The sequence below is a fragment of the Dendropsophus ebraccatus genome, chromosome 5 (assembly GCF_027789765.1).
Source record: "Dendropsophus ebraccatus isolate aDenEbr1 chromosome 5, aDenEbr1.pat, whole genome shotgun sequence".
NCBI lineage: Eukaryota > Metazoa > Chordata > Amphibia > Anura > Hylidae > Dendropsophus > Dendropsophus ebraccatus.
Genome location: NC_091458.1, coordinates 31488858 through 31502651, shown reverse-complemented (window position 1 = coordinate 31502651; position 13794 = coordinate 31488858). Strand labels below are relative to the sequence as shown.

The following is a 13794-nucleotide window of genomic DNA, read 5'->3' as shown; positions in this document are numbered from 1 at the left end:
GGAGTTGTAATACTACCTTGAGGGCAGGGGTGGTGCTGTCTTTGCAAGAAAGTAGCTGTGGGGTTTTTTTAGCCCTGGATAACCCCAGAGACTAATAGGCCACCTTTCAATATATGACAGGTATAATACACTATATTAATACTCTATACCATAGAAGTTATAAAACAACTGCAAGTTCAAGATCCACAGTGACACTAAAATAAACATTAATAACACAAAAATCCAAAGCCAAGAAAAATTTTAAAGCAATACACAGTTTGTATCATAGCAGCCATAATAATCTGTACATAAAAAAACATTGTTATCCCTCATGGGGAACGCTGTAAAAACAAAGAAATGTCACAAAATGAGTCTCTTATAAAGCTATGGAGATGGAAAAATACAAATATTATGGGCATTGTTTGAAGCGGTTATACAAAGTTAGGGCCCCATCGATCTAATATTGATGGAGTAATAAAAGTCTGGATAGTCCCTTTAAATGGAGCGGAAAAAAAAGGTTTTAAAAAAATGCATTAAGGCTTTTTTTTTTTTTTTTAATTGCAGGCTCTTGGAGAAGCTTCCACAGGTGAACATCACATTGCTGCGCTACTTGTTCGGCGTCTTACATTGCATCGGGCAACGATCTGAAAACAACCAAATGACGGCCTTCAATCTTGCCGTGTGCATCTCTCCTAGTCTTCTGTGGCTGCCCAACCCTTCCAGCCCCGAGGCCGAAAGCGAATTCACAAGAAAGGTAATACATGTTTTATACAAAGTCAAAAATCTAAAAAATAATCAAAAAAGACCCCTTAATTCCTTCTACAAAGTTAACATTTCTGTTGAAAGCTGTAAGCTGAAGGATTTAGGGTCCCCTAAGGCTCTTAAGCCTTGTACCCTCTGTAGTTAAAGGGGTTATCCAGTGCTACACAAAAATGGCCACTTTCTTCCAGAGACAGCCCCTCTCTTGTCTCCAGTTTGGGTGGGGTTTTGTAACTCATTTCCATTGAAATTAATGGAGCTTAATTGCAAACCACACCTGACCTGGAGACAAGAGTCATGCTGTCTCTGGAAGAAAGTGGCCATGTTTTTGTAGCAATGGATAACTCCTTTAAAGCCCTGTAGACAGATTTGTTGGTCCGATCCTATCAGCTGTGAATGCGTTTCATTCTCTCTTCCAGGTGTCGGTGCTTGTGCAGTTCCTGATAGAGAAATACTGCTTGGTTTTCGGAGATGACATTTCATTGTTATATGCCAACTTGTCGGCTAAGGAAGATAACAGAGAGGACAGCTCAGGTAAGGACTGACAGATGATAAGATCGACCTGTGCGTATTTGCCCTAAAACATCCTGTATTTTAGCAGTGGAGGAGGCAATAAATATTTTATATCAAACAAGCATACAGTTTATTAGGTTAAATATTAGGTCATATATTTTGATCTAGAAATCATAGAGGACCATTCATCTCTCCGGACATGTCTGAATACTTGCATCCCCTATAAAATTTTGTGGTTTGGAGTTCCTCAATTATTTTTCCTGGAAATGTATGAATGCACCAATAAATAGATGTTAATATTCACTTTCACTGCCAAGAGGAAAGTGAAAGGATAATGCCAAATTATGTTAAGACACACCCCATTGGTAAGGAGAATGGTAACGCCCAGTTGTCAATTTAACCATATGTTTCCTGGGAGAATAATGGAGAAATGTGTCAAGACCGAATTCTTTCAACATTCTTATTAGTTTATGGGAAATGCAAGAATGTCCAAAAAATATATAGATGACAGTGCCACTCCTGTCTCCAGGCTGTGTGTGGTATTATAATTCAACTCCATTCACTTCAATGGAACTAAGCTGCAAAACCAAACTGCGAACAAGAGTGGTTGTGTTTCCGGAAGAAAGCGTCCATGTTTTTGTAAAGCTGGATAACCCCTTTAATAAAAACATAGCTTCTTTCAGCAACAGTGTCACTCTCCAGTCTATTGGCTGGTTGTGGTATTGTAGCATCAAGGACTATGAAACACAAGATTTTTCTTGCATTTATTAAAGGGTTAATTACAAAATACCAAACTTTACTATCTGCTTAACTGCAAAAGACAGGTTTCAAAGTTTCAAATTTCAAAATTACATTACTGAAGTTTTTTTTTCTTTTTTCCCAGATATTTGTTCTTTCAAGCACATTGACTCTTCCTATGATAGCCTGGAGAATGAACTCAACGACGATGGAGATTCCCCATACAGCGATCTGCCCACAAGGAGGAGCCATGAAAACAGAAGCAGAGATTCTGTTTTGACGCTAAGTGATTGTGATCTGGATCACGTCTGCAATGAAGACAACCAGACCTATGGCTCTCCTCATACACGACCTGTGAAGATGTCAGCAATGTCTCATCATCGATCAGTATTACATGAGCAGTCTGAGGAAGACTCTCTGTGTTCCAATACTTCTGGGTATTCCTCTACCACCGATGTGAGGCGACACCGACGTTGCTCGGAACCGGCTATTGGAATCTTGGCATCAAGATTTAGCCAACTTAATGAGTCTCCGCAGGAGAACAACTCAAGCTGTGATGCTCTTCTCTCCCAATCAGCTGACGATTATCTCAAACAGCATCGCTACCTTCAAGTTGAAGGCCAAAAGCTTATCAATCGCAGTTTGACGTTGGGCATAGATGTCAGTAAAAATGGTAATAAGAAGCAAACAGGTGACAAAAAAAGCACCCCCAATAGACTCATGCCACCCAATGCACTTAGAATCAATATTTGCTCTCGAACTAGTTGTTCTAGCTTGTCTTCTCCTGGGACATCTCCTTCAGGATCTTCATTGAGTTCCTTGGACAGTGCTTTCTCTCAGTTCTCAGACTATTCAGTGTTAAACTCGAATGAAGTGCCTTCACCCTTGGACTGCACATTGCGACAACACAAAAAACAAGTAGAACTCAGTCCAGATTTCTTTGGAGATCATTCTTTTTCAGGATTTGTGGTGACTGAAGAAGACAAGCCATCTTATAACAGCACCATGTTTATTACTGGAAAAGATGAAGCTGAGTTTCCAAACAATAAAATTTCAGTTACCGCTCCACCCATTGCATGGTTAAAAAATAGCCGATCTGCTGTAAAAATCTGGTCCTCTAAAAAGTCAGAGGACAGGAAAATACAGGAAGTTTCAGAAGGTCCCTTGTTTGGGGAACATGTATCTGTGCCAAACTCAGAGTGCGAAGCCAAACCCATCCCTACAGGACGTACACCTAGAGAGTGTATGGAGAGGGATCCTCGAGGTTCCTCCGCTATGTATGGTGAGGACATAAGTAGTCAAAAGCTCCTATTATGTACAGGAGACAAAGTTGTCTTTGATAGAAATGGGAATGGTGACAATGGTGTGGCCTGTAGCTCCTTTATGTTCCCATCTCCTGTCTCCATTAACATTGAAATATCTTCGCACAGCCAAGACAACACACAATTGCCACAAACCCATTTTCTCGGTCATAATATTTCATTGTTTAGCCAGAGGAACCGTAGAAAGTCCACCAATTCCTGCAGCTTAGAGGAGCCTGTGCCTCTCAATTCCAGCCTGAAATCTTCTAGTGAACATTCGATCCACCACCCAGAAGAGGACTTGTCTCGCACAAAGGAAGACACCACCAAAACCTCGATTGGCAGGGATATCAGCATTCGCGTGGCCAGTTTTAAGAAGAACAAAGTGCTACCTTCCAATGTGGACACTGGAATTAGGATTGCAAGTTTGGACTTGGAGAAAAACTTTTGTGTGTCTCCAAAGCCAAGCGCCAATACTGGGGACCTATTCATCCAGCCTGACCTACACAAACAGATAAAGAGCCCACAAGAATGTGACAATCCCATTATTAAGGGTGGCAGAGACTGGCACGCAAAATGTTGCAGTGATCCGAAATTTGAAGACATTGACCAAAGATTTTTTGCAGAAGAGTCCTATGTATAGGATTGGGTTAGGAGAACCCCAGTCATCCTCCTTCATCCCGTGTGGTGTACAGACTAATGGTTTTATTCATATATTATGAACCCATTTGGACTATGGAAGAGTCTCCTCTATGTCTAATTTATGTGAATGAGTGTAGTGTGTTTTTTTATGAGAAATTTCAGTATTTGACTTTCTTAGTAAACAACGTGTTCCAATTTATTTCACTTAACAAAAAGAATATTGATACTCATTCTGGAGTACATATGGGATTGGTATGTTTTGTGTTGTCAGAATGGAAAAATAAGTTTGAGGCTCGCTATCTTTGGGTCCTTGACTTTATATTATTAGGTTTGTATACAGAACATTGTGTCCTACATACAGGTAAAAACATAGGCTTCCCAGGGAATCCACGTTGTGTCAATAGTTTCGATCAGTTGGGGTCTGAGTGTTCACTAATCTGTACAGGAAGGCAGATAACTGCATGCAGTAAGCTTCCTCTGGTGGTGGCTACTTGTAACCAGCCATTTATTTTTTACATTTATGTCTATGCTGGGAATTTGGAGCTTTGTATGGGGAAAAAACAGAGCTCCGACTACTAGATAGGAAGTTTTTTAATAATGTTGGGCCTAGATAAAATAATCCAAAAAGTTAGTCAAGGGTGGACATTGACTATCGGCACATTGGCCTCTCAGATTTATTGCAGATGCCAATAGCCTTGATGCTTCCTAGGGCAAACAGTGAAATAATGCCCTAGTTGGAGATGGTAAACAAGATTGTCAATAAAAGTGGCGCCCCCTGCTGCTCAGGCATGCAGAAAGACTGCAACCTGGCTAACCAGGCTTCCACCTGGCCTACTTGAACATTATGCATCTTAGTTTTCACTGTTATATTGGACAATGTCTCATCTATAACCTAATGCTTGAGATATACATGTGATATTAAGATCTACCGTGATGTTACAGTGGGATCATCTTGGCCTTTTCTGTGGGATATCTATTGCACACCACCACTTTCCTGCAAGTCTCTGTAGAGGAAGCAGTGCTAGAAGCCAAAATGCACAATACATATATTCCTATCCCTTGTATACAAGCCCAATAATATGCAGGGACCCATTGATGGACGCACTTAATTTTCAGTAAATATAATGTGTACCAGAAATAGACTTTAACCTGTTTGTGCTTTTACATGTTAGTGTTATATTTCAGCCGTGCAATATGGTGTGCTCAATGCTTGTGTCCTGAGTAATTTATGTTACGTGTCCTCCTATATTTAAAGTGAGAATCTCGTCTGCTCCATGAGTTTGTACAGATTGTCCTTGTGTCATTTCCATCATATTGCTATTATTAAAAGATGTGTATTTTTGTACTTTTGCGGAAGATGCTGCTAACTTTATAGGGTTTTGTTCATTGGTTTGTTATGGCACTGATAATAATAATAATAATATAAATATATGTATTCTATTGTATGGAGTAATAAAGCCATTGTAACATAAACTTGCGCATTGGTAGGAAAGCAATGAAAGCGTACCAGTCATTTAAAAAAGATTTTTTTTTTTTTTAAAACGTGTATTTTTTTTTTTTTTTAGATTAACCCTTTAGAGTGGTGACAAGGTGATGTGCTCTCACTGCTGTTATTGAGGCCCTGAAAGCCCCCTTCATAGTGAACATTTATTTCTCAATTAGGGGGATGGGACTAGAACTGAGCTGTTTGCCAACAGTACACACACAGGGACTTCCTTTCCTTACTTCTCTGGTCAGTCATACCATAGCACATACTCCTCTCTGCTATGCATGCAATACTGCTGGAGAAAATGCATTAGACTGAACAGGCTGGCAATGTGCTGGGCTGGGATTTGAGCAGTATGGAAAGAAACAGCAGCAGCAGGATCACAGCAAGGAAGGGGTTACACTAAGTACTGACCTGCCACAGACAAGCTAGGGGGTATATGTGTGTACACTTCTGCTTTGTGAATATACAGCAGCAGGTATGGTGATATTTACAGCTGCTGAATGTTATAGGTGGTGACCGATAGAGAATATTTGATTTACCTTTAAGGAGCAGTGTGGATCCTCTTTAGCAGACAGACTGGCTCAGCTTGTAGGTACACAGCCCAAACTCTTTTACTCTCTTTTTCTCACATCCCCTTTGCACATGGTAAACCTCACCTTCACTTCCTGCAATTTGTCCTGATTTAGGTGTTACTACAGACAGATTCTCTCTGACGACTGGTAGTGAACAGCAGATTGCAGAGAAGGGAGACACCTAGTGGTCAAGACATGAAAGCTGCTTTTTTCTGAAGTAAGGAGTTATTTTTGCTAAACGATGTGATTTTCCAATATGTTAGGAATCACATTGATTATTAAATGGAGGGAAGTTGAAACAATGACCATTGAAAACAGCAAATTTTCTGTTTAAAAAAAAATAAGGGGATATTTTGTATCTTAGGAAAGGGACCAGTGTTATACTATAATATCTGGATATCATACTGGCACTACTGGTAGGATTACACCAAAATCTGTGATAGATAGTAAAGACAATTTACTAAGCAAATTTCACCAAAATAAGAGGTATATTAGATGTGACAAGTTTATTGTGTACTTTATGCCTATGTGGACAGTAGGTGCTACTATCTTAGTCTGTGGTCACAAAACCAACAAGAATCTTTTTTCTCTCTGTAATACTGGTAGAAGGCGGCAATCAGGCAGCACTCTCTGCAGTGGCATAGTCAACTGGAGCAATGGCACCTAATGAGCCATGCAGCGAGTGATACGGACGGCTTGCATGTAATTGCGGAAGGTCAGGCGGAAAATGTGTGCTTTTTTGTCGTGAAATTATATAACGGAGGATGAAGGATGAAATGCTGTCTCTTGGCTTAAAGAAGCTGAAAGGGCCTCTTTAGTAGCAAGCGGGAGAATAATAATCTGCACATGTTTTTACTGGAGACGCGTACAAGGATTAATCTAAGTAGAATCTCCTGATTCTAAGTGCCACATCCATTCATATTACTGAGCTGTGCACAATACATTATCTTCAATGAGTCATGCGGTCCGGACGGTAGAACATTGCGGCCTGAGGGAAATGAAGGCATGTGGCATGTAATGGTAAATTAAGACGGACTTACACAATTATATGGTGGTTCTTTAGATGCCACCAGCGACCCTCGCTTGGTGTCTCTATATTATTCTCTTGGGTTATTGGGGACAACAGCTTCTTTCATTATATAGGATCTGTGCTCTTGCATATGGACCCTAAAGGCAAAGGGACTTATCACTATAACAGGGGTTCACACTGTTTAATAGATTTCAAAGAATGGGTCAGCACTCTAATTTGCTCGCTGGCCAAATGTATGGTAACATAAGGTGCGGAGCCTAAAACAACGTATACACGTCTCTCTTCCCCCTCAGCTATAGAAGGTCCTGTAGAAGTGTAGCAGGACCAGGAGTCCAAGAGGGTGCGGCAGGATGTCGGGTAGGTGGTTAGTGGCCTTACTTTTGGGGGGTGTCTTACTTTCAGGGGGTGCCTTAGGGCCCTATTACACCAACAGATTATCTGACAGATTTTTTTAAGCCAAAGCCAGGAATGGATTTGAAAAGAGGAGAAATCTCAGTCTTTCCTTTGTTACCTGTTCTCTGTTTATAGTCCATTCCTGGCTTTGGCTCAAAAAAATCTGTCAGATAATCTGTTGGTGTAATAGGGCACTTATTTTAGGCTAGTTGGGGTGTCTTATTTTAGGAGGATGTCTTATTTTTGGGGAAACTTGGTAAAAAATCTGCTAACAAGTGTTCAATTCTTCTGCAGCACCCCCACAGGTAAAATTAAGCATTACACAGTGTCCACTGAAATCAATGGGCTGCCTGTGTAATTCTCAGAGATGCCACACTCTTATAGAGGGATATTTTTTTTTTCTTAGCATTTGTGTTTTCTAGACATGAGCCAACCACCCTATATGTTATTAGTGTAGATAGAACTACAAAAAGCCAGTTCTGATGCTTGGAGGTCTAAAAACTAACCATAGTTACTGTAGGACTACATGAGTATGTTCTGCCCCTACCTAGATTCCCTAGAAATAGCGTCATATCTGGAAATGGGCATTATTCATTGGAAAATAGATACGCTGTAATACCAGGTACAGTCCATAGAAGAGAGAAGATTCTAGGAAAAGATCCTGGACATCTTTAATGCCGCCTTGGAGAAAAGTAGATTTCCAGATTTTCAGGCTTAGGTTGTTGACCTCAGACTACAATGTTTCCTAGATGACAAATTTGAAATGTTAACCCCCACCCCCTGTAGGCCCCTGATCCACAACCTGACTATGAATACAGTGAACTGAAATATTGCATAAGTGGGTCACATTGTTATGCAGTGATGTAATCCCTCATTAAGATGCCCTGAAAACCCCTGCAATGAGCAGTGGCTGAATTCCTGGCTAGAAGGGAGATATGGATGCTAGGAGTATTTGGGGTTATTAGTAAGAACCAAGCTCAGGTAAGGTTATGTCAGCGATCTATAGGAAGAAAGACAACCAATGATATGAAAATCACATTCTATTCATGCATTCATTATAGTTTACAGATGCCAAATACACTCAATGCGCTCAAACGGTCAAACAATACAATAGCAAAGCAAAGCAAACAAAGTTCCTGCAGTTCGCCCAGTAAAAACTTACTCTTTATTCCAGAAATTATACAAAGTGATGTACACTCTCCAATTCTTAGCGACGCATTTGGACCTTAAGAGTCTTTGCCACAGATTTGTCAACTTTAGTTGGAATTTGACTACTAGGTGTCATATATAGGTGACTATACTGTATAAGAGTCTATAAAAAAATTTGTCTCTTAAAGGGAATATATCACCATCAAGTTTTTACGTTAAACATAATTTAAAAAAAATTTTGGTGATTTTTATTTTTCTAATTTTTCATTTTACTATCTATATTATAAAGTAAACCTGAAATCTTATAGGGGGAGATTTATCAAACATGGTGTGAAGTGAAACTGGCTCAGTTGCTCCTAGCAACCAATCAGATTCCACCTTTCATTTTCCAAAGAGTCTGTGAGGAATGAAAGGTAGAATCTGATTGGTTGCTAGGGGCAACTGGGCCTGTTTCACTTTACACCATGTTTGAGAAATCTCCTCCATAGTTTCTATTCTGGCCACTAAATCTGTACAGATAATTTCCCAGTGCCTTTCTTTTCATCACAGACAGGAGTACAGTGAGAGCTGACACCAGTATATATATATATAACAGAGGTATACACAATAGCTGTTGCTCACAACTCATCGCTATAGAATGACCTCTATAAAGGTCACTGAGCATGCCCAGAAACCTTTCTCCTTCATCTGGGGAAGGTCCTGTTTATTGTAAGTAAAAAAGAAACTCCAGAAAATCTCCAGCTCCTTGATCAGTAATTTCTGTATTAATTAATTTGTGTAACTGACACGTTTCAGGCTAACTCGCTCTTATTCATGGTTCTGAAGGAAATTGATGTTTCAATGCATAGTAAGCAGTTCCGAGCTCTACGGTCTCATAAACCCATGTGGACGACAGTGAGAGCTATGCACTACAGTGTGTCCTCACTGATCTCCATGTGATTGTGCCTTATATGAGATGGTAGAGCTTTAAACTCAAAAGTATGGTGGTGATAAATATGTTTATGAGTTTCACCACCAGATGTCAGTGTTCTATGTGTAAACTTGTATATATGTATTGCACAGCTGTAGTCACTATAGGGTTACTGTTTCTTTGTATTTTGTGATTCTGTGGACCAGTGGAGATACTTCTTTCTTCTCTGTGTCTTTACTTCTTTCTCTGCACACTCTCTTGTCCACCGCTCACAGGGACTCTTACATACCCTGTAGGAAGTTGTCACTTGGGGAGAGGAAGTGTAGCGTCAGTTTCCCTCTGATTCTCTGAGGAGAAGGAAACACACAGAACAGGCATCCCTGCCGAACTTAGCCAGGATCCCTGTCCGGGACAGACCAGCTATGTTAGTTGTCAGAGACACATGTGTATGGAGAGTTCAGAGACTTTTACTTCCAACACTATAACTACAGACACTATGTTAGACCACTACAGGAGGACAAGTCAGAGATCACCCCAGCCCCCACCGTGGACCTCTCTGAAAAGTGCAGGGCAGTGTCCTAGGACAGAGGAACTGACCCAAATAGAGCATGAAGGTCTACGTACTCTATCTCGCAGCACAGGTGACATTGGATAATTTGGGACACTTAGCTAATCTCAGGTAACTAAGACTGGGGCTTGTGTCACCCCGATAAGACGGGTACCCCGACACTGCAGAGCAAAAGGTAGATCAACGACATTAACACGGGCACAAGTATTCTTCTCTTCTCACAAATATATCTTAAGTTACAGCAGAGTACACTACTACCCTGGGTTAGTGCTCTCACGACAAACTCTTCTCCTCACTGTTCAACACTAAGCTACTCAAGTACCGCTATTCTATCTCAGCACTTACAAGTATCTCCCAGCACAGATTCAGTGAGCACAAGTCTGTACCAACAAGAAGTTATCAATTGCCAAGATACCTGGTATTCTGAAAGACTATTTAGTAAAGCCATTATATTTATTCTACTGGGACTCAGTGATAATTGCACCAGCACCTACAACTCTCAGCTATACACTCTTTGGGTCACTCTCCCCTGTCTGTGGGTGGCGGTACTGACAGCCCGGGTGGGTCATCTCCCCACTCTGGACCACTGTGACAGGAGCCCAAGGGACCCAGCTGCACGCACCTGGCAGCCGGCTCTCCGGTGGTGTTGGGGGATCCGGGCTCCATAAGCTTCATGTGCGGTAAAATGCATTTTAATACAGCAGAGAGACAGGGAGAAAGCTGTGAACTAGTCATCTGGGCTGTGACTAGTCGCGGCTCTCTGTCCTGTCAACGTGCTCTGCAGGGTAATTGAGAGGCAAGGAGACCCGTTTCTGTAGGTTTGCGAGATGCAGCTTGTTGTCTCCCTGCAGGGCCTCGTAGCTAACATGGGTGGGCACCTCCTCTGGGTCTGGTACATCCTGAGCGGCGATGGAGAAACCCCTTGCAGGACAGAGCACAGAAGTTTCCAGGGCTTTTCCAGCTGCAGTTCTGGGCTCTAGTACTGTTATGTATGTGTCACCTACTGGCACTGCTTGGGCCCTGAGCTCTGCTGCTTCACCTGCAGGGGGGAGTGTGCAATTTTTTTGTTTGAAAATCAAATTAAAAATTTTTTACAAATTTACAAAAATTACATGGATTCTCAAATTAAAGGGCAAATCACCAAGCCCTATTAGTGCACATATATGTAAATTATGGGTGCCTCCTGTTTTGACCAGCTGGGGGGGGGGGGGGGGTACCACGTGACCTAACCCACATCACCATCAGTGTATAGAAAACTGTTATAAGAAAATTTAAAATGAAATGTGAATCCCTTTAAATGAACCTGTATAGTCACAAGAGAATGGCACAATGACCAGAGTAATAGGGTAATGTACTGAGAGCGGGGTTAAGTTTTCGCTCTCTGCCCCACATGGCCTTGTTGGGCTGTTGTTGTTGGTTCATTTCTTCTTGGCAGAGTCCCGAAAACAAATCTTTATTATTGAGTGGCTTGTATGATAATGAGGTCTCGGGGGAGGGGGGCCGGTGGCTTTGTCATTGCTGCACTGTGATAAGCAGAGCAAAACTAATTGGTTTTTTTGGAAGGGAGCTTACCATGTGAGCGCAGCGCGCGGCCCCATCTACATAATGAAATGCAATGTTTGTTTTTAGGTAAGAAGCTTTATATACATGAAATAGGAAGAGTGTGATTGACGCCTCGGATAGAATACTCGCAGCAATGTTTTGACAAGTGACTCGGATGTTCTCACGCGCTATATAATGAATTCTAATAGAACTGAAATGGAATGATGCTATAATGAAGTCATCTACATCTCCAGCTTGTCAATTACTGTAATTGTGAGGTCGGGAGAGGGAAGAATTCACGTAAAACTGGTTTACAGTGATATTACCATCGTGTAATGTTCTAGCATAGTGCTAGGATAGGCCGTGACATTGCGATAAGTGGGGCTCCGACCTCTGGGATCGCTGCCGGACCTGTAAAGAATGAAGCCAAGGACCATTTGCCATTTCTTTTGCATATGAACATCCTTTCTAAGTGGGGGGTCGCCACCATCTGTGCAGGCCCGGGCTGTGGTGCTGTAAATAGGATCGGGCCTGACCGTGTCTGAGAACGGGGTCTTACTACCAAAACAACCACCAATTCCCAGAATGCATTGCGACAATCCATGTCATATATCATGGGTACAATCTGGACTAAATACCTGAACACATACAGAACACTACAATATAAGGGATATTTGCAAATTTTCCAGAAAGTGCTCACTCCATAAGAATACAACAAAGCTGAGAATCTCTATCTTGTCTTTGATGATAAGTGCTTCCCTGCTGCAAATGATCTTTACAGCATTACAGCAAAAGGTTACACCAGTCGATAGAGAAGACAATAGCAGCTCAGCCTCCCCCTCCCTGTGGAATGAGCTTTACACAGGACACAGGTTACATAGCATGCTTACAAATGTGTCCCAATAGGGTTCATTGTGTCTGTATCCATGAGGTTTGCAGTTAAGCGTGTCACTAAGTGCTGTTAAAAAAAGGTGAGGCAAGATGGCAGCCTTCATAATAATGTACTAAAAAAAACATTTAAAAAATTACAATCAGACAATATAAACATATTAGAAAAAAAGAACACGTTCCAGTATCTGGTTCTGGTTGAGTAAAAACAAATCTAGAGGATACATTTCTCTAATAGGTCAAATCTCTGGACATTCGCTTCCCTATGTCATATTAGCTTTGGCCTGAAGGGGTACTCTGGGGTACTCCATCACTGCCCTTATATAAAACATAATAAACGTCTTATTCTTACGTTACCACACTCCCCTGGGGTCCTCCTGAGGTGTCTCCTGGTCCTCCACTAACCAGTGACACTGTCACTTTTGAGGCGGACTTGTCTCACCAGTAACAGCCTCCTTAGCCAATCACTGGCCGCAGCACTGTCCTGCCTTAGTCAGTGATTGGCTGGGACGGTCTGTCAGTGTCGTAAGTGGCAGTAGTCAGCACAGGGACCCTAGGGGAAGGCAGTGAGGTACGAATAAGATGTTTATTCTGTTTTATATAAGGGCAGTGTTATATAAGTGCTAGAGTAACCCTTTAAGTAGGATAGAGGTAGCAGAATTTAAGGGATTTAGTAATTACCACCTTAAAATGCTCCTCATGGGATAAAGGCTTTGCCCTGGAAATGGTGTAAGGGTTCGTTATTGTAGTTATTGTCATAAAAACAACTTTTAATCCTGCAGCACTGTGTTTAACCGCCGGGGCTTACATTTGTATATGCATTAAGCTGGCACCACCTCTCTGTCCTTCCTCCCCACCCTCCTCATCATTAGGAATGCTCCAGGCAAATTGCTTCCTATTCCCCACCTGTGTGTATAATGAACATGGGCTGGATCGTTAATACACCTGTGCAAAGCTCAAACAGCAGTAATGTTCCTGGATCATTCCTAATGATGAGGAGGGTGGGGAGGAAGGACAGAGAGGTGGTGCCAGCCTAATGCATATACAAATGTAAGCCCCGGCCATTAGACACAGCGCTGCAGGATTAAAAGTTGTTTTTATGACAATATCTGCATCACCTGCCGAACGGACCCCCCGTTGGGGGGGGTCAGATTGTGGGTACAGAGTCGCTTTAAGGCCCTTTTACACAAATAGATTTCTTGGCCGCTGATGGCTGCAAATGAGTGCCTTTACATGCATTTACATGACAAATCAAGATACCGGGCTGCACAAACAATCCTTGTATCTCTTGTGCAGCCCTGGAAATTAATGTATATATATA

General features: G+C 41.7%; 1 protein-coding gene across 1 annotated transcript in view; it reads left to right on the top strand.

Annotated features, from left to right (window-relative positions):
• The window catches only part of ARHGAP20 (Rho GTPase activating protein 20), a 74352-nt gene extending 69075 nt beyond the window's left edge, over positions 1-5277 (top strand). The window contains exons 13-15 of the mRNA XM_069969773.1: positions 544-733; positions 1158-1272; positions 2135-5277. Coding sequence (XP_069825874.1) covers positions 544-733; positions 1158-1272; positions 2135-3933 — 2104 coding nt within the window. The 3' untranslated portion in view covers positions 3934-5277. The remainder of the gene's footprint in view (positions 1-543; positions 734-1157; positions 1273-2134) is intronic.
• Positions 5278-13794: the final 8517 nt, after the last annotated feature.